Source organism: Entelurus aequoreus, linkage group LG09, assembly GCF_033978785.1.
Source record: "Entelurus aequoreus isolate RoL-2023_Sb linkage group LG09, RoL_Eaeq_v1.1, whole genome shotgun sequence".
In the NCBI taxonomy this organism is placed as follows: domain Eukaryota; kingdom Metazoa; phylum Chordata; class Actinopteri; order Syngnathiformes; family Syngnathidae; genus Entelurus; species Entelurus aequoreus.
Window position 1 is genome coordinate 19,601,352 of NC_084739.1, and position 20,768 is coordinate 19,622,119.

Here is a 20,768-nt window from a genome sequence, read left to right on the forward strand (position 1 = left end):
GAAGTTCACTTACCAAGCTAAATACTGTACATTATTATTACACTACTTCAAAAAATGACACACTTGTTGTTTTTCTTTATAAAAGCCATGTTACCATTTAAAATTGTGCTGTTTGGGAGGTTGGAAAGCACTAATTAAATTGATTTGAATGCATTTCAGTGGGATATGTTGATTTGAGATACAATTGTTTTGAGTTAAGAGCTCTGTCACTCTACCAATAAAGCTTGTAGATTGCAAATTATTTTCCAATTGCCAAGATTTTAAATTATATTTCTAGAAATGTCCCTAGTTTTAAGAGCTTTTTACTTATTTTCAGTCATCGACTAGTCTTAGTGTCAGCATGAATCATTATTGTTTCTATTTTAGTTGTAAAATGTTTAAATTGAGAAAAACAACTATTTAAATAAGATATTTAGTTTTCTCCCACATAGAAAATCTTGTTTTAAGATACTGCCACATCTAGAATGTTTAATTTAAGAATTCCAAGTTGAATAATAATTGTTTTCAGAATAAAATACTTATTTATACCTTAAAAGTTCTGCTATTTTGTAGATGTACAAATCTTAATTTCAAATGTCTTATCAAGTAAAATTATTTGTCCATGCAGCTAGTTAATGTCACTAGTTTTTAGTGTTTTTTCTTAAAATCTAGTCTTTTATCCTATATTTTAACAGCTCTTTTTTGCAGTGTAAGTTGAGGTATTAAGACCGGGAGGAAGTGGCAGGCACAAGAAGCCGTAAGCAGAGCAGAGGCACGGCTGAGGCACAAAACCTTGTTGGGTACTGTGGCAAGGGGGAGGGCAGGCCTCGGTAGCTTTCCAAAGCCACGCTTGGACCGGGCCCGTGGCAAGGAGAAGCACCAACTGGTCCAAGAGGAGATCCGTGCAGAGGTGGAGGAAGAACGTTGCTGCCGGATGGTCAGCATGTCCAAAAAAGGGACGTGGACAAGGTGGGAGCATGCAGAACCTCGAAAACTCACCTGGGCAGAGCTCTGGAGAGCTGAACCTCTGCGCACAAAATTCCTCATACAGTCTGTGTACGATGTCCTCCCATGCCCCGCCAACCTGCACATCTGGGGCCTAGCAGACACTCCGGAGTGCAAACTGTGCCAGAGGAGGGGCACCTTGGAGCACATCCTGAGCTGTTGCCCAAAGGCACTAGGGGAGGGGCGGTATCGCTGGCGCCACAACCAAGTTTTAAAAGCCCTGGCGGAGTCTATCTGCGCAGCGATACAAAACAGCAAGTCCCATGCCGCCCGAAGCAGCCAATCACCTTCATCAGAGCAGGACAGAAGGCAAGCCGCCAGCCCAACTTCTCAGGAGGACTCCTGGCCACCGCTCGTGACTGGCAGCTCCATGTTGACCTGGGAAGGCAACTCAAGTTCCCGGCCAATATCGCTACCATGTCACTCCGCCCAGACATGGTGTTAACATCGGAGTCAACCAAGCAAGTGGTGCTACTGGAGCTGACTGTCCCCTGGGAGGAGGGAATTGACGAAGCAAATGAGCGAAAGAGGGCCAAATACGCTGAGCTCACTGCAGAGTGTCGGAGGAACGGCTGGAGAGCCAGCTGTGAACCAGTCGAAATTGGGTGCAGGGGTTTTGCTGGTCACTTACTACAGCGTGTGTTCAGAATCCTTGGCATTAGAGGACTGCAGTCAAGAAAAGCCACCAAGAACATCCTAGAGGCAGCAGAAAAGGCCTCCCGGTGGCTGTGGATCCGTAGGGGGGATCCGTGGTGCGCTACTTGGACACAGGCCGGGGTCTGATCACCCCCGGCTGGGTCGCCCGGGCGAGGGTGTCTGATGATTAAAGACCCGAAACACCCTATGACCCCGGGTTTATCACTGATGACGTGTCCAAGCATCACCGTGAGGTGTATTCAAGTTCTATCTGTAGTTACTTCCAAAAAGGATTACCAAAAAAATGGTACAATTTGAAGTGAACCTTTTTTGTTTGGGGCAATAATCCTGAAAAGTCAAACAACACTTGCAAGTTTGAGCTACCATCGTGCGTGAAGTTTTGCTTTTCCTTTGGCATTTTGAGTTGCTCGTGACATACAAAAAACAACAACAAATCTCAAGATTAGCATTCGAGCTATAAATACAATGTCAATGTCTCGTCTCTTTTTTGTCACTTTCGGCTTGTCCCTGTCAGGGTTCGCCACAGCGAGTTGATGGCATCAACGGTTTTGGCTCATTTCGCTCAGCTTCCACTTGACTTCTTGCTTGGAATACACTTATTTGCACCCCGTGGGATTCAGTTCCAGGCGACAGCAAGCGGATGTGACTTCACGTGCAATACTACACTGCAAATAGAGCTAAGATAAAAATATTACATTTTAGGGGGAAAAAATACCAACATCCAGTGAAATTAATAGCTGCATGGACAGATAATTTTACATGATAAAACATCCTAAATTAAGATTTGGATATATAGAAACTAGCAGGATTTATTTAGTATTTTATTCTGAAAACAAGCATTATTCATTTTGCAATTCCTAAATTAAGCATCACTTAGATGTTGCAGAATCTCTAAACACGATTTTCAATGTTGGGGAAAAACTACATATCTTATCTGAATAATTAGTTTCTTGATTGCAACGTTTTTAAACTAAATTAAATAAATATGTTTTTAAAACCAGGGACATTTCTAGAAATTACATTTTGAATCTTAGCAGGTAGCAAATATTTAATCAGCATAGAAGATGAGAAATTACCGTCCTAGAAACCTAGAATCTGGAGAAATCACTGCAGGTAACAATGAATGCTCGTGACCTTGGATCCCTCAGGCGGTACTGCATCAAAAAGCGACATCAGTGTGTAAAGGATATCACCGCATGGACTCAGGAACACTTCAGAAAACCACTGTCAGTAACTACAGTTTGTCGCTACATCTGTAAGGGCAAGTTAAAACTCTACTATGAAAAGCGAAAGCCATTTATCAACAACACCCAGAAACGCAGCTGGCTTCGCTGGGCCCGAGCTCACCTAAAATGGACTGATGCGAAGTGTAAAAGTGTTCTGTGGTCTGACGAGTCCACATTTCAAATTGTTTTGTATGTATATTACCAAACACATGTTAACGTTATGCATCATGGGCCCTATTTTACTATCTTGCGCTTTTTTGACACGGGTATTCTCTTATTTATATTGTGCAATGAGGCAAAAGTGGTTAATTTTGCCGTGGTGCCTTTTTCTTGGTTGTGTGGAAATTGTGGAGCATGTAAATAGAAAGATAGATATAAATTTGAAAAAGAGGTATCAATCCAGGTAGTGCTTGTCACAGGAACCTGTGTCGCCATGGTGATGTAGTGTGTGTATGCATGCTGCAACAGCTTCTTCTTCCAGGTTAGTTGTGAATAATAATCAGAAGAGAAAATTTGTTTTACTTGTTATTATAACCACCCTGATGTTTAAAAGTTCTGTTTAGTACAAATGTTTGTGAAGCTGTGACGCGTCAGAGGGGCTTAGCAGCTGTTCGTTTCTACGTATGCTTGCACAAGGGAGTGTGACAGTTTGATATTAACTGTCAAAAATATCTATTAACTCAATTGATAGGCTCTACATTGTATACTGTATGTATTTTCTAGGGATGTCAAGTGATTGATGTTTTTAATCAGAATAATCACAATCTTAAACTGTGATTAATTATGATTAATCACAAGTTATTATTTGCTTGCATGAATCAAATTTGATTAAAAAATATATAAATAATTGGATACAAATGCAATTATGTAGTCAGAATGTCATACAGCAACGTTTTTTAAACTGCAACTGCAAGTCATTGATTTGCTCAAAACTCGCTTCCTTCCTTCGTGAAGGAAAATGTCTAAAAAGACCCCATTATGTTATTACCTTTAACAACAACGAGGACACAACTCACTTCATCTGGATCAGCCCCAAAATAATAAGTTCTTCCTTGGCTCACCTTCCACAAAGTTTTTTTTTGGAAACCGCTTAAGTAGTTCAGTGGATGTAATTATACTTTACTTTATGAAAGAAGTCTCTTGAATTAATTGGCTGCGTGCCCTAATTTTACCAAACCACGTCCCAGTTTGCTCTACCTCTACATGTAAAGAAAGACATTAACTGGGGCTTAAACCAAGTCTGATTTGCACACGGTTGAAGAGCAATTACTATTAGCTCTACTTTTTTTTATTACTTTGAGCAAAGAGGATTGGACTCACGTAGTCGTCGTATGATTCATGAGTGCCTGCTAACAGCGAGGGTCGGTAACCTCCACTTGCCGCCGCTGCCCTGGCTCTTGGGGCTTGGGCCTCCCTCTTTAAAACAGATGCTGTGAGCTTGCTGTGTGTGGCGGTCGCCGTCCCCCGAGGTGTTAGCGCGTTTCTTCCCGCGCTCCTGCGGGCCCTGCGAAGAGTAAGCAGAAGAACGCAACGTTGATTTGCCTTGGGAATCCTACTCTGCAAGTTCTGTGCAGATGCCGGTGAATTCAGTTAATCCGTCTTACTGCGGCGCGTGTGTAGGAAGCCTCGATCGGTGGGCGTCTCACCGCAAAGTATGCCTGAATCAAAACTTAAATGGGCATAGCCTCAGATGGCACTGAGGTGTTGTAAAAGTGTCATTTTGTGCGTATCCTTGACTCACATGCCTGTGAGAGACACTATTTCAACAGGAGCATCCCACCTCTGCCATGAACAAAGAATAATAGCCGAAAGTGAGGTTACAAAAGTCTTGACTTATTTATTGTTTTTTCTTCTCCAAGACTATTATTTGCGTTTTGTATGTGAATGTGAATGGACAGACAGTTAATGGACTAAATGGACCGACAAATGCTACACTAATGTATGTGCATAGTTGGTGACATGTTATGTCAATGAAGTGAATGTTAAGAAGAGAAAGATGTCAAAATTGTGTTTGTTTGTGAATTAACAGATTGGATGTTTATTCTGTGTGTGTGTATGAAGTATAAACCCCAAATCCAGGGAAGTTGGCACGTTGTGTAAATCGTAAATAAAAACAGAATACAATGATTTGCAAATCATTTTCAACCTATATTCAATAGACTGCAAAGACAAGATACTTAACGTTCAAACTGGAAAACTTTATTTCTTTGCAAATATTAGCTCATCCGGAATTTGATGCCTGCAGCATGTTTTAAAAAAGCTGGCACAAGTGGCAGAAAAGACTGAGAAAGTTGAGGAATGCTCATCAAACACTTATTTAGAACATCCCACAGGTGAACAGGCTAATTGGGAACAGGTGGATGCCATGATTGGGTATAAAAGCAGCTTCCATTAAATGCTCAGTCATTCACAAACAAGGATGGGGCGAGGGTCACCACTTTGTGAACAAATGCGTGAGCAAATTGTTAAACAGTTTAAGAACAACAGTTCTCAATGAGCTATTGCAAGGAATTTAGGGATTTCACCAGCGCCTTGCATGGTAGATTCCGCCATCAGTGTGAATGAGTGAATGTGATGTATACAGTACAGGCCAAAAGTTTGGACACACCTTCTCATTCAATGTGTTTTCTTTTTTTTCAGTTTTGCCTTCAGTGTAGATTGTCACTGAAGGCATCGAAACTATGAGTTATGTACTTGACAAAAAAAGGTGAAATATGTTTTATATTCTGGTTTCTTCAAAATAGCCACCCTTTGCTCTGATTACTGCTTTGCACACTCTTGGCATTCTCTCAATGAGCTTCAAGCACACCTGTGAAGTGAAAACCATTTCAGGTGACTACCTCTTGGAGCTCATTGAGAAAATGCCAAGAGTGTGCCAAAAAGTAATCAGAGCAAAAGGTGGCTATTTTGAAGAAACTAGAATATAAAACATGTTTTCAGGTATTTCACCTTTTTTTGTTAAGTACATAACTCCACATGTGTTCATTCATAGTTTTGATGCCTTTAGTGACAATCTACAATGTAAATAGTCATGAAAATAAAGAAAATGCATTGAATGAGAAGGTGTGTCCAAACATTTGGCCTGTAACGTATACATCACATTCACTCATTCACACTGATAGCGGAAGCTACCATGCAAGGTGCTAACCACGATCTATCAGGAGCAAGGGTGAAGTGTCTTGCCCAAGGACACAACGGTCGTTTGCTGGCACGGCCGCTCTACTATCTGCGCCACACCGCCGCCCATTTGTTGTATTTGGGTTAGATCATTGCTTCCATTGCAGTGTGCAGGCTGTCATTTTCGCGTCAAAATATCACTTCCATGTTTTTTTGTTTTTTTATTATATGATTAAGCCATGTCAAAGACACATTTCTGTTTTTCATGTAGAAACAGACAATAAAGGCATATTCTATTCTATTCTTTTTTAATGAAATATCAAAAAATACGATCCGAACAAAATGTGTTAAATCCCCGCAGGTACTCGCTGTTCCTCTTGCCTTAACGCCACACTGAGTTGCAGGACGGGGAGACGATCAGGGACACCGAAACAAGTTAGCATCATCCAGATAGCTCACTTGTTGTTGCCAACGTTCACGCTCCGAGCCACAACGATGACAGCCGTCTGCGTTGCTGCTAATCATATTTGGTTGATTAAAATCCGAATACTGTTAGTTCTTCAACCAGTTGTAGTTCTAGAGCAGGGGTGTCAAACTCGTTTTCATTGAGAGCCACGTTGCAGTTTTGGCTACACTTAAGGGGGCGGCCGCTTGTACATTAATAAAAGAAACATACATGTATAAGGATAAAACGCATGATATTGTCACACGATTACCTATGCATTTGATTAGTAAATGTATATTTTACCTAAACTGTAAGAAAAAACAATCTGTGGATTTTGCAGTCAAACAAATGGCAGAATGTTACCATAAAATATACAGTAAAATGGTCACACTCTATTTTACTGTAAAATTCTGGTGATTGAGCTGCCAGTTTTTTGTTACTTTTTTTGCATGAAAAATATGGTTGCTGTTTTCACAGTGTATTACCGGAAATGTAAAAATGGTACCACCGTTTTTACTTACGATAGGAATCTGAAGACCGAGCTGTTTAAAATATATATATATATATATATATATATATATATATATATATATATATATATATATATATATATATATATATATATATATATATATATATATATATATATATATATATATATATATATATTGTCATGTTTACAGTGTCCAATTTGATGGATAACTTGCTTTGAAATCATAAGGCTAAGTAGATATTTATGTATGTTTTAACCCCAAAAATGTTTTGAATGTATGATAATATAATATCTGTTGCATTATTACATAGATACAGTTTAAAAGATATATAACTGCATTCGGTACATGTCTTTTTTTTCTGTCAAAATAGAAAAAGAAAGAACGATAAAGTACTTCATTGATGCGTGTTATTTCCAAGCTTTCACAGGCCATTCAAAATAATGTGGCTGGCCAGATCTGGCCCCGGGCCTTGAGTTTGAGACCTTCATTAGTATCCAGCAAGAAAGTATATTTTTGATGTGACGGATGTAAACAGTGGTCACAACATCGGAAGTGGCTACAGGATAGCGTCGCCAAATAGGAAACGTTCTTTGCATGCATGGTATAGAATTGTACATGACATTTTTCAATGATAGTAATGTTAGTAAATTATATACACAACTTATTTTTTAAGTCTGTGGTACATTACATGGTACATGTAAGTGTCAAAAAGACAGCCAAAAGAGGTTGGTAGATGAGAATAAATCGATAAGTAAAATATAGTGTACAAATGCATCCAATTGCAGGAAATGTAGTCCTGATTTTCAAAATTTCCTTTCAAGGCTTGCGTGGCAGCACTTTTTGCCAATTTTCCTCTTTTTTACATCAGTTTTCCTTCTTTTTTTCCCCCTCAAAGGCATTCTTGCCAACCCTCCCGAATTTTCCGGGAGACTCTCGAATTTCAGTGCCTCTCCCGAAAATCTCCCGGGACAACCATTCTCCCGAATTTCTCCCGATTTCTAGCTGTATTTAAGGCACGTCCCTTCCAGGTCCGTGCGGACCTGAGTGAGGACAGCCTGTCGTCAGGTCTGCTTGGCAGAACACTATACGGTATAGTGTTCTGTGGTTACTTTTTGGTTGGCCAACGATTTACGTTGTATTGCGCACCCTGACGGCAAGTGTGGGAGTTGTCACGCCAAATTTCTTCCCCCCTACAACAACCCCCCCCTGTTAAAGACGAAGTATCCTTCCAGCGACGGACAGTCAAAGACGAAGTGCTATCGATCGCTGTCAATGACGTAAGAGGAAACGTGACCCCGGAAGTAAATGGGAATTTTTCTTTTTTTTTAATAAACCTTTATTTATACATTTCAACATTTACAAAACAGTTGAAAATAATAACCAAAGTAAATACAAAAACAGTACAAAAACAGAACAAAGCATCGCCAGGGGGTTGTAAATTCAAAGTAACTAAAACAGAATACAAAATATATATATATAATAAACAAAGTGCAAAGCCATAGGCTCACTCAATTTCAGTAAATAACTTAAATCTGGAACACAGCATCATTGTTTTCACAGCTTTTTGGTTGTTAGAGTTAGAAAGTGTTTTAATGTAGAGTTCTAAATATTTTTTAAAGGCACAAAAAACTGGTCGGGTATTGAGAAACTTACATTTATGAATATAAAACTTAGCCAATAGTATAATGAGGTTGCAAAGGTAAAATTTCAGTGAATTCTAGCTATAAATATACTCCTCCCCCCTTAACCCCGCCCCCCAGCCCCGCCCACCCCGACCCGGTTGGCAAGTATGCTCAAAGGGTGCTCACATGCCTGAGTGTGACAGCAATGCAAGTTGAATTTCAAATTGCAAATCTGCCTATTGTCCTCAAACTTACATTTAAATGTGATGTAGGTGGGCTGGCGCTGCAGCCTCTCTTGCTCTGGTGCATCCTCTTCTAGGTAACGGCCTATTGTGATCCAAAAATACAGCCTCTGAAAGTGGTATTAGCGGTGCATATTTTTCATGGAGATTTACACTAATTGCTTATCGGCGTGCCATAAGCAGTAAATCTGAGTATGGAAGTGCTGCTGGTGGTGCTGACTTTTTTTGTTGTTGTTGTTGGAAACATTCCATGATATGCCGCTGGAATTAGCCTGCCAAAATTACACACGCCATACCTGTTTGCTCCTGTCGGACCGCCATCTGTTATAGTGTGAACAATTTGTGCTAATGAATAAATAAATTATAATGGAGGCCGATCAAGGCATGAATTTCATACAAATAACCACACGCATGACAGAGCTAATTAAATGCTTTGTTAGAGTTACTTTTTATGCATTAGAGTTTGCTTTTGTTTATTGTCCTCTTAAAGAATGCACGCTAACGAGACCGCCGATTGTTCCTTGTTGTCAATGGAACACCCAGTTGCACGTAACTCAGTGTGTACATTAACTGCAATGAGGTGAGGTTAAACACACCTTGAGGAGGTTTATTGCAGCAATTTTAGGAGGACTTAAATGATGCCCTTTGACTACTAAGCCTTTACATTTCTCTAAAGACATTTGATGGCCATTTAATTTTTATGTCCTCCTGTCGCCTCTTTAACGGGTGTCTGAGGATTCATATCACACTCACTGGGAATAACATTAGAGACATTCTTCTTTAAATAAAAGGAGGTACATAAAGGAGTAGTGAGAGGTTCAGTATATACATGTATTTGCAGAGTCACGACAGTGTGACGTGTTGTGCCGTAAAGCGCTGGCTAGCGCATGCGTGTGACTTATCAGTGGATCTAAACAAAGTACAGTGGTACCTAGTATTTAAAGATTACAGCTGTCGCTGGGCTTTTTGTTATGCTTTATCTTGCGAATTCCAGAGGGAACCCCTTAAGAGCCGCCCAAAAATATCCGGTCTTGCTTGCTGGCAATTGCTTATATCTAGAGATTGGAAAGCCTTAGCGGCAGTCCAGCCTCTACAGCCTTCCCGCCAAAGGCAGCGATGTCCTTAGTTGGTTCTGCTGAGGCTTGCACCTGTTTCACGGCTCGGCTTCCTGCCTACACCTGAAGCTAGGGGGTCCAGGCGGTCTGTTGCAAAGCGGTGTCCACTCTTCTCACTACTCTGATTGTGGCGAATAACGTAACTAGTAATATCTGCTTTTTTTTAACACCATTTCTTGTCTTCTCTCTTCAATAACTCTGTTCAGTGTTCATATTGGATCTACTGAGCCGGCGGGATGCAGAACGGACTAAAAAGGATTTCAAAGTCCTCTTCAGTCTACTGAAAGAGGTAAATGCTCCAACTTTTTTCACCACGTACCACCTTAGAAAACACTTGGCTCTCCAAGTACCGCCATAATGACTAATATTAAAAATACGGCCTAAGTATTCATTAAAACAAGACAAGTTTTATTTAACAAATATATTTAATATTGTTGACCATTGTAACACGTTTGATCAGTAACACTGTGTTTGAGTATAGGAAAATAAAACACTACATCGATCTAGTGATTCTAGTGTTGAGAATCCATTGCCATACATATTAACACATTACTTAAAGGTGCTGTTTGCAACATCCACATGGTAACTTTTTTCAAAGCAAAAAATATAACAAGAACACCACCTGCTAGCTTATGTTACCATTAGTGGTTTAACAGAACATATTTGTTTGACAATTGTCTATATTTTTCACAATTACAAAGTTTATGTAATACATTTTTTGGTATTTACTGCTGTCACTTACTCAGTCTCGAGTGCACACATAGAAAAGCAGTCCAAGAGAAGCAACAAACAATTTGCAGTCAGCAGCTTCTCCATATTTTCATGGATAAATGTCCATGAAAATAAAAATGTTAGCTTTCTTGGCTGTCCTTATACTCATTATGCTTCAGTTTGGTGTAGACTAGTAGTCCATCCATCCATTTTCTACCGCTTGTCCCTATCGGGATCGCGGGGGGTGCTGGAGCCTATCTCAGCTGCATTCGGGCGAGAGGCGGGGTACACCCTGGACAGGTTGCCAGACATTCACACTCACATCCACACCCGAGGGCCAATTTAGTGTTGCCTATCAGGTGCATGTCATTGGAGGTGAGAGGAAGCCGGAGTATGGGGAGATAATGCATCGAACCCAGGACCTTCGTATTGTGAGGCACATACACTAATCCCTGTTGCACCGTGCTGCCCCAGTCATGTTGTTGCTATGATAAAATGACAGCTAATGATAGCAATCCAAATTGCTATTATTAGCCAACAACACTTACAGGTAATGTGCGTGCATGTGTTACGTACGTACGTAATTACGTAATTACGTCATTACGTCCGAGAAGCCGTAAAGGGCGGGATATACTGTGGAAAATACATTGGAAAAGTGGCGCATTCTAGGCATCTGTGTAAATGTTACAAACAGCCCCATTTAAAGGCCTACTGAAATGATTTTTTTTTATTTAAACGGGGATAGCAGATCCATTCTATGTGTCATACTTGATCATTTCGCGATATTGCCATATTTTTGCTGAAAGGATTTAGTAGAGAACAACGGTGTAGCTCGGTTGGTAGAGCGGCCGTGCCAGCAACTTGAGGGTTGCAGGTTCGATCCCCGCTTCCGCCATCCTAGTCACTGCCGTTGTGTCCTTGGGCAAGATACTTTACCCACCTGCTCTCAGTGCCACCCACACTGGTTTAAATGTAACTTAGATATTGGGTTTCACTATGTAAAGCGCTTTGAGTCACTAGAGAAAAGCGCTATATAAAATATAATTGATTGATTGATAAAGATCGCAACTTTTGGTATCTGATAAAAAAAAGCCTTGCCCCTACCGGAAGTAGCGTGACGTAGTCAATTGAAAGGCTCCTCACATTTTCCTATTGTTTTCAACGCAGCTAGAGCGATTCGGACCTAGAAAGCGACGATTACCCCATTAATTTGAGCGAGGATGAAAGATTCCTGGACGAGGAACGTTCGAGTGAAGTACTAGAATGCAGTGCAAGACATATCTTTTTTTCGCTCTGACCGTAACTTAGGTACAAGCTGGCTCAATGGATTCCACACTCTCTCCTTTTTCTATTGTGGATCATGGATTTGTATTTTAAACCACCTCGGATACTATATCCTCTTGAAAATGAGAGTCGAGAACGCGAAATGGACATTCACAGTGACTTTTATCTCCACGACAATACATCGACGAAACACTTTAGCTACGGAGCTAACGTGATAGCATCGTGCTTAACTGCATATAGAAACAAAATAAATAAATCCCTGACTGGAAGGATAGACAGAAGATCAACAATACTATTAAACCAGGGACATGTAAATACATGGTTAATGCTTTCCAGCCTGGCGAAGGTTAACAATGCTGTTGCTAACGACGCCATTGAAGCTAACTTAGCAACCGGACATCCCAGAGCTATGCTAAAAACATTAGCTATCCACCTACGCCAGCCAGCCCTCATCTGCTCATCAACACCCGTGCTCACCTGCGTTCCAGCGATCGACGGTGCGACGAAGGACTTCACCCGATCACAGATGCGGTCGGCGAGACGGAGGAAGTTAAGGTGAGTTCGGCGGCTAACGCGTCTGCTATCCATCTCTGTCTTCCTGGTTGTGTTGCTGTAGTCCGCCGCTAATACACCGATCCCACCTACAACTTTCTTCTTTGCAGTCTCCATTGTTCATTAAACAAATTGCAAAAGATTCACCAACACAGATGTCCAGAATACTGTGGAATTTTGAAATGAAAACAGAGCTTTTTTGTAATTTATTCAATGGGGTACCAATACTTCCGCATCAACTGATTCCGTCACGCGCATACGTCATAATATCTAGACATTTTGAACCGGAAGTGTGGCGGGAAATTTAAAATTGCAATTTATAAGTTAACCCAGCCGTATTGGCATGTGTTGCAATGTTAAGATATCATCATTGATGTATAAACTATCAAACTGCGTGGTCGGTAGTAGTGGGTTTCAGTAGGCCTTTAATAGAAGTACAGTACTGTAGTTGTTTGTACACATTGTATTGTAATGTTTTTTTTAAACATTTCTTATCTAAAAGTGTGTGTGTGCCTCGTCGGCCGGCGCGGATTCCGGGGACTGCGTTCTGGTGGCCTGCCAAGCTTTTATTAATTTATTATTATTATTATTATTTTTTTTTTTTAATGTGTATATATGTGTATGTATATATATATATATATATATATGTGTGTATGTGTGTATGTATGTATGTATGTATGTGTATGTGTATGTATGTGTATGTATATATGTATATATATATATTTATTTATTTTATTTTATTTTTTATTTTGTGTGTGGCGTCGCGCGGGTCTCGCTTCCTGTTGGGTGGGGTCCGTGCCCGTGTGGCCCGACCTTGCGCTGTGGGGTCTCTGTTGGCGACCTGATGTGGTGGCGGCGCGGCGCCCGTGTCTGGTCTGGATACTGTGTCTCGGTTGTTTGGGCGGTGGTGTGTTTGTGCGGGTTTGGGTTGGGGTGGTGGGGTGTTGGTGTCTCTTGTTTGCGTGTTGGCGTTTGGGCTTGCTGGCGGGCTGGCGCTGGCTGGTATCTGTGATCCTGTTGGCGTGTGGTTGCCGGTCGCGGTTTATTTTTTGATCGCTTTGATTTGATTGGGTGGTGCTGGCTGTCTGTGGGTGTTGTGGCTGCTGTTTCTGCTGCCGTTTGTTTGTGGTGTGGGCGCCCGTGGCTGCTGGGTCTGGTGCAGGGGGGTGGCTGATGTTGTGACTGGTGGCAGCGCGCGCGCGTGGTGGTTGTCGGGGCTGACAAACTGTGTATATGTATGTGTATGTGTGTGTGTGTATGTATGTATGTATGTATGTATGTATGTATATATATGTGTATGTGTATGCATGTGTATGTGTGTGTATGTGTACATGTGTATGTTTATGTGTATGTATATATATATGTATGTATATTTCTGGGGGTACGTTCTGGGCCTGCCTGTCGGGTGGGGGTCGGCGCCTCAGGCTACTGCATCCGGACTGCGTGTCTGGAGCTCCTGGGTCCCGCCGTCCATCCCTTCCGGGTGGCCGTCTTGGTTGGGGCCTGCTGGGTCTGGTCCCTGCGTCTACTGTGGTGGCTTGGTGCTGCAGGGTATTCCGAGGTGCTGCGAGTCAGCCAGTTGTTGGGGTAGCGACCTTGTGTGTCAGCATGTCTGTGATCTTCGTTTAATTCTTTTTTTATTTATTTATTTATTTATTTATTTTTATAAATAGATTTAATTATTTATTTATTTATTTTCCCCCCCCTTTTTAAAAAAAATATATTTTATTAATATTATTATTATTATTATTATGTATTTATTTATTTTATTTATTAATTCCCCTACCTCGGGGGGGGGGACTCGGCGGGGCGGTTGCTGGTTGTTCCATCTCCATCGTTGGGGTCCCTGCGGGTGGGGTGGGTGGTTCCTGTGGCCCCGTGCTGGGTGGTCCTGTGGCGGCCGGCTTGGGTGGGGTGGCCGTGGGCTGGCCTCGCCGCGCTCTCCGGGGGTGGGGGGGTGGCTCGTGGGGGCCCTGTTGCCGGTGGGGCGGGGGCGGTCTTCCCGTCCGGTTGCGGGGGGTCTCCGGGCCCCTCGGGCGGGGCGTCCCGCCTTTCTGTCCGTGTGGGGTGTGGTCTCTCGCTGGCTTGGGGTCTGGCTTCCCCCTGTTTTTCTCGTGCCTTGTCCTCTGCCGGGTGCGTCTGTCTGCGGCCTGCTGCTGGCCCTTGTGGGCGGCACGGTGGGCCAGGCTCTGGGGTTCCTGTCGCTGTCCGTCTTGGCTGCGTGGGGGCGGTGGCCCCTGGTTCCCTGGGCACCACACCTACTGTTTGTGAGATGGGTTCTCGGGGAGGCTGGGGCCGTACTCTGGCTCCCGCACACACTGGGAGTCAAATGTATTGTACATGCAAATTCACATATACTCACACACATACATACAGACATACATAGGTACCTACGCTCCCACATACATATACAAATAAATACAGTACATATTTACACACTCAAAGTTCGTACTTCCACACGCACATTCATTATACAAACATACTGTATACACATACTGTACATATACATTCACTGTAAAAACATACATATACACATACTGTACATATACATTCACTGTACAAACACACACATACTACACATACATTCACTGTACAAACACACACATACATATACTGTACATATACATTCACTGTACAAACACACATATACACATACTGTACATATACATTCACTGTACAAGCACACATACACATACTGTACATATACAAGTACATATGCACACATACACTCATGCACATAATCACGTTTCATCAAACATATATTAACGTTGTTGCCCTAGGGTAAACTGGGTATAACACATGGCACACTGACAAAGCTTAACTTATTGTTACTATAACAATCTACAAGGTTAAGGTTGCTTCTCTTTCTTCCCCTCCATTTTTCTGCATTCTTTCGTATCTCAAGTTATCATTACGTATATGTATTGTTGCATTTGAACAATTGTATTGTTGATAATAAAGGTAAAGTACTGGTATTGTTTATTATCAATAGCACTATTTCTATTGGTATTCATATTGCTCCATTTTTAGTGTAATAATGCTCATTGTCATTTCTGTATTTTTTTTTTTTTTTTTAATTTTCGCTAACTGCTTATTTGCTATTACTTTTACCATCATATTTGTACATGTCGTATTTGCTGATGTTGCTCTGTTGTTGTTGTTGTTGTGTTTGCTGTTGTTGTTTTTGTCTCTCTGTCTAATCCCCCTCTTGTCCCCACAATTCCCCCCTCTGTCTTCCTTCTTCTCTCTTTCTATCCCCTCCTGCTCCGGCCCGGCTGCACCAAATGATAATATAAATACATTTAATAAAGTCAAAATACAAGTAAGGCAACAAGAGAAGAATCCTACACTTCTCTTTTGTAAAGTAAATCTGAACAGCCGATATGGGCATCTACATCTGCTATATGATTTGCCCGAGAAGCTGGGCAGGACATTATAAAAAAAAGAAAAAAAAAAAAAAAAAAAAAAAAAAAGAAAAAAAAAAAAAGTGTGTGTGTCTTTTTAAGAGGCATGTTGCATGTTAAAATTGTGCTTTTTCGGGGGGGGGGGGGGGGGGGGGGGGCAATCAAGAATGAAATGGTTTTCAATACATTTCAAGTGTTTTGAGTTACACGCTCGCTCATGGAACCAATTGAGCTTTTAAGTTGAGATACTTCTGTATTTTTATTTCTTATACAAAGAATTGTGTCGGTGCCGTCGTCTTTTTAGAATGTGTCAATAACAAAAACTTAGGTACCACTGTATGTTAATGTATAAAAACACCTAATAGCATTTAAAACTTATTAGAGTGTACAGATGCACTAAAGTCGTCCCTCGCCACATCCAGCTTTATAAATTGGGACTCCATCATATTGCAGTTTTTTAAGTACATTTTACACATTTTTTACCCTAAATTAAGCCCTTTTCAAGCATAAAAATGGCAAAATTGACAAAAAATATCAATACTACAGTAGGGTTGCACGATAAGCGATTTGAATTATATACATTTGGCAGACAATAGAGCTTTTAATGGTATCATTATACTGTGATTATGCATGTTGATGACATATTCTAGTTGTGTGCCGCAAATTTGACAGCGACAAGCGAACAAATGCATCCTCAAAGCAATGTAGGCTAATGTACTCCTAGGTCAAGTCAGTAATCCTTGCCTCTCTGGCAGCATATAAACTGTTTCTTACACGTAACATTATCACTGGAGGATGAGGAATAGCTACATTACACACCATAGGAGGATAAGCTAACCGCTAACTGCAAGCTCGAGCTCTTGAAAGTAAAAAAAGGTGGGCAGGTCGATACAAATATCGACAGTAACGATACCAAATATAATATCATTATGTGTTCGATACTACAGAGGTTAGATTGATATTTTGTATTATCAAATAAATATTCTGTTGTTTTTGTTATTGTTTACAATCTCAGGGAAAAAATCAATGGACGCAGGACGACTTCAAGGGCAAAAATTAAAGGATTTAAATCTAAAACAATTCCAATATTGGTATTGTTACACCACTGTCCTGTGTTTTTATCTGATTATAATTGTGATCAAAAACTGAATCCTTCAATGATCTTGAAAATTTTAAGTATCAGTATCAGCATTGATATGAAAAAAAAATGCTCCTGGACATACTTGGTATTAGATCGATACCCACATTTGTAGTATTGGCCAAAACTAATGTAAAGTATCAAACAACAGAATAATAAATGCTTATTATATTTTATTATATGTGTAGATAGAAAGACAGTAACTAGCTATTAACAGTAAATTACCAACTAGATTAATAATAGTTTCAACAAAAAAATACAACTAGAAATGATGCAATATGTTACCACATACCATCAGGAGCCAAATTAGCAGTCTATGTAAGTCATTTTAAATGGTTACATTATTATTTACATACCAAAGAATATATTTTAATATGTACCGTTATCGCAGGATGCTGCAATATATCTTGTGTGATAGATTTTAGGCCACTACAGTAGTATTTGTCACTAGATGAGACCAAACCTGTTCAGTATCATGTCTACTGATTGGCTCAGCCTCAGGCAGCATTGCTATTTTGGATTAAAAGCGTGTAAAGGGGACTAAAGGGTGTTATTTCATGTCTAAAAGGTTCTCATAATTTTGAAAAATATAGAAGGTATGCATGTATTTGTAATGTATCTGAATACGACAAACAAAATATTAAAAGTATATTGACTCATTTCTGGGCAGTTGTACCTAATTAAGTGTCCTGGACAACTGTATTAAATTCACTGTGATACCTTAACTCAGTGTTTCTTAACCATAGGGCAGACAAGAGAGCCCATTGTTTGGCCGCCCAAAAAAATATCTGTTTCTCAGCTGTGGTCTGTATGGGCCGCAGCAGTACTCAGTTGTAATACACTTTTCCACCTTTGGCAGTAAAACAATATCAAACAAACAGAAGAAGTCTGTAGCTAAAGTCAGAGAGAAGTTTCTTTAGCGCAAAAACTATGACTATAGTGGTGAAGCTGTATTTTTATTTGCATTCAAATTTTAATGACAGTTTAGTTGAGAAATTCAGTTATTATTATTATTAATTTATTTTATTTTAGCACTAAATAATTTAAATAGTTGTTTATGAGTCCCTCATATGCAGCATATTCGATTAGTACTTATTTTTCCAATCAGCCTAACCTAAGCCTAAGTTTTGTATGTTAAATAAATAATATTTGTGATAACACATGCTTTCATATCATTTGACTAGGTTGTAAACTCTAAGTAGGTTGGATATAATAATTGAATACCATTAAAATAAAGAGTAAGATAACTAATTCAGTGTTAATATTTGAGTTGGCCCCGGGCCCCTCTGCAGTTAGAAAGTTGGGCCCAGGTCATAAAGGTTAAGAACCCCGGTCTAAACTTAATTATGACACATTTGTTTAGTTCAGGGGTGTCAAAGTCGAGGCCCGCGGGCCAGATCTGGAATTAATTATTAATGGCCCCCGGGATGATATTTGATTAGTATTAAAACCGGCCCGCAGGCCACAGCCGCCTGCTTCTGTTTTGCACGCACCAATACTCCATCAGTGTTGGTGCTAGGAATTTTCCAAATGGGGTCCCAGGTACCCCATAAAGTCATAAAAATGGGGTCCCACAGTAAATCTTTGGGGTCCCACTTTCTTGTAACCGATTTGAAAACAAATGATAAATGTATGCATTATCCTGTTATATCTCACATTTTATATTGTGTTTTGGAAAATTTTGGTCATAAACATTACTTAAATAATACAAAAGAAAACATTTATATGCATATGTAAAATTATTCAGTTATAAACATTCATTCACTTTCTTCTTTCTTTCATGGATCTAAATTTTACCGCTGCCGGTATTTTTTTTCTTCTATATTTTTATTGTAATATTTTCAGAATGTGTTTGTTCTATTTTTGACCAAAGTAAGACAAAGAAAACAATCTGAAGTTGTCTTTATTTTTTTAGTTTTTATGCCATGGTTTTAATAGTCCGGCCCTGTGCACATATTTTCTTCCATGCGGCCCCTGAGATAAAATTACTTTGACACCCCTGGTTTAGTTCAATGTCACTCCTGTTATTCGTGAACTAAATAACGTCAAGGACCTGACATAATCAGTAAGCCTGTTAACACATGTAATTAGTGCAATACCTGCTGGATACTGTAGTTGCTGCTCGAGAGCTCCTTGCTTGTGCATTCCTGCCCGTTTTGGACTCGTCAGAGCCATTCAACAGAGAGAGCTCACGTAGTTGCTCCTGTCTGATCTCATCGTTGTAGTCCTGCAGCAACAAAACAAAACAGCACGCTTTACTTATTAACATTAAAGACATTTGGCTGTCACATACGAATGCCATGTCAATTAAAATCATCTTGACAGATGCTGCTTGCACTGCAATGAGGGAAGAAAGAAGGTTGCCTGTTTTTTTCAGCTAAGAGTGGAGATTTTTTTTCTTTTCCTACTACTTTCGCAAAACTGAGTGCATTTAAGATGGAAATTACCTCCGGAATTGCAGTTTCCGTAGACCAAAATGTCAAACTTAATTCTTTTAGAAAGGAACGCAAGAGCTATCATCCCACCTAAAAGCACCACAAACTGTGTAAAATGTCTTTACAAACACTCTTTTATTGAGCTTTTCAGCAACTCTGTGCAGAAAGATGTCTGATGGCCATACCCAATATTATACTGATAATTGCACTGATAAGATAATAGGCTCAGCAGCATTCATTATCTTGTCATTTCAAAAGAAATGCAGAGCAAAGTCAACATGATTGCACAATCTTACCATAATTGTGGTATTGACAACAAAGCAAGGGAGGCAGCACCCTCTGTTCTTTTGTGAGACATGCTTTTGCAAATGTATACTTGTCTTTTTGACATATTGCTTTTTAAGAAAAGTGGCAAAACAGCCAGGCTCAATGAATAAAGAACATAAATGGACAACACAGTAATAGTGGCTACATGAAAATAGGGGTGTTCAATTCGATTCAGAATGTGTGGTTGCCGATACCATTCGGGGGCGATATTATTTTTTTAGAACAATACGATCCAAAACAAATCAGTGAGATTATATCAATTCAGTAACTTTTTAGCAAAAAAAGTGTGACTGTGAAATAAATAGTAGATACTGGACACTGCAGGTGAAGTATAGTTAAAGTACCAATGATTGTCACACACACACTAGGTGTGGTGAAATGTGTCCTCTGCATTTGACCCATCCCCTTGTTCACCCCCTGGCAAGGTGAGGGGAGCAGTGGGCAGCAGCGGTGATTTAACCCCCAATCCCAACCCTTGATGCTAAGTGCCAAACAGGAAGGCAATGGGTCCCATTTTTATAGTCTTTGGTATGACTCGGCCGGGGTTTGAACTCCAACCTACCGATCTCAGGGCGGACACTCTAACCACTGGGCCACTGAGTAGGTGGCCCACTGAGTAGGTGGCCTACTTTCCTGTTATTTCTTGTATGTATAAATTAATTTTGGATGCAAACAAGCAAGTAAACAACAAATAATGACCAATGCATTCACATCTTATTTGAAAAAAGTGCAACCAACACTTTAGGTTGAATTAACATGAGGAAACACATTCTGCTCACATTTTCAATGTTCAAGAACATTTCAATAAAAGAACAGTAACCAACATTTTAACAGTAGATTTATTTGCTACTTCCTTTTTTTTCATTATAAAATAATACACTATTGATATAAAAAATAAAGTGTATTCTTAGGTTGAATTAACAGTAGGTTTTCCTGCTAATTTTGAAGTTGTTTTTTTGACAGAAATAATACAAATTCGAATGGGATTGTGCTGAAAATCTTAATTTCCCCTCAG

At 40.1% G+C, this 20,768-nt stretch overlaps 2 protein-coding genes across 5 annotated transcripts in view; one reads left to right on the plus strand and one right to left on the minus strand.

Annotated features, from left to right (window-relative positions):
• Positions 1 to 20,768, minus strand: part of khdrbs2 (KH domain containing, RNA binding, signal transduction associated 2) — a 144,649-nt gene that overhangs the window by 47,068 nt on the left and 76,813 nt on the right. For all 4 annotated transcript variants that reach the window (XR_009827240.1, XR_009827241.1, XM_062058290.1 and 1 more), the window contains exons 5-6: positions 19,091 to 19,218; positions 4,188 to 4,371 (exon numbers count right to left, since the gene is read on the minus strand). Coding sequence is in view for 2 of the 4 variants with exons in the window: in XM_062058290.1 (XP_061914274.1) it covers positions 4,188 to 4,371; positions 19,091 to 19,218 (312 nt within the window). In the remaining 2 variants the exon portion in view is untranslated. The remainder of the gene's footprint in view (positions 1 to 4,187; positions 4,372 to 19,090; positions 19,219 to 20,768) is intronic.
• Positions 10,130 to 20,768, plus strand: part of si:dkey-103j14.5 (isoaspartyl peptidase/L-asparaginase) — a 108,635-nt gene continuing 97,996 nt past the window's right edge. The window contains exon 1 of the mRNA XM_062058292.1: positions 10,130 to 10,191. The gene's annotated coding sequence lies outside the window, so the exon portion shown is untranslated. The remainder of the gene's footprint in view (positions 10,192 to 20,768) is intronic.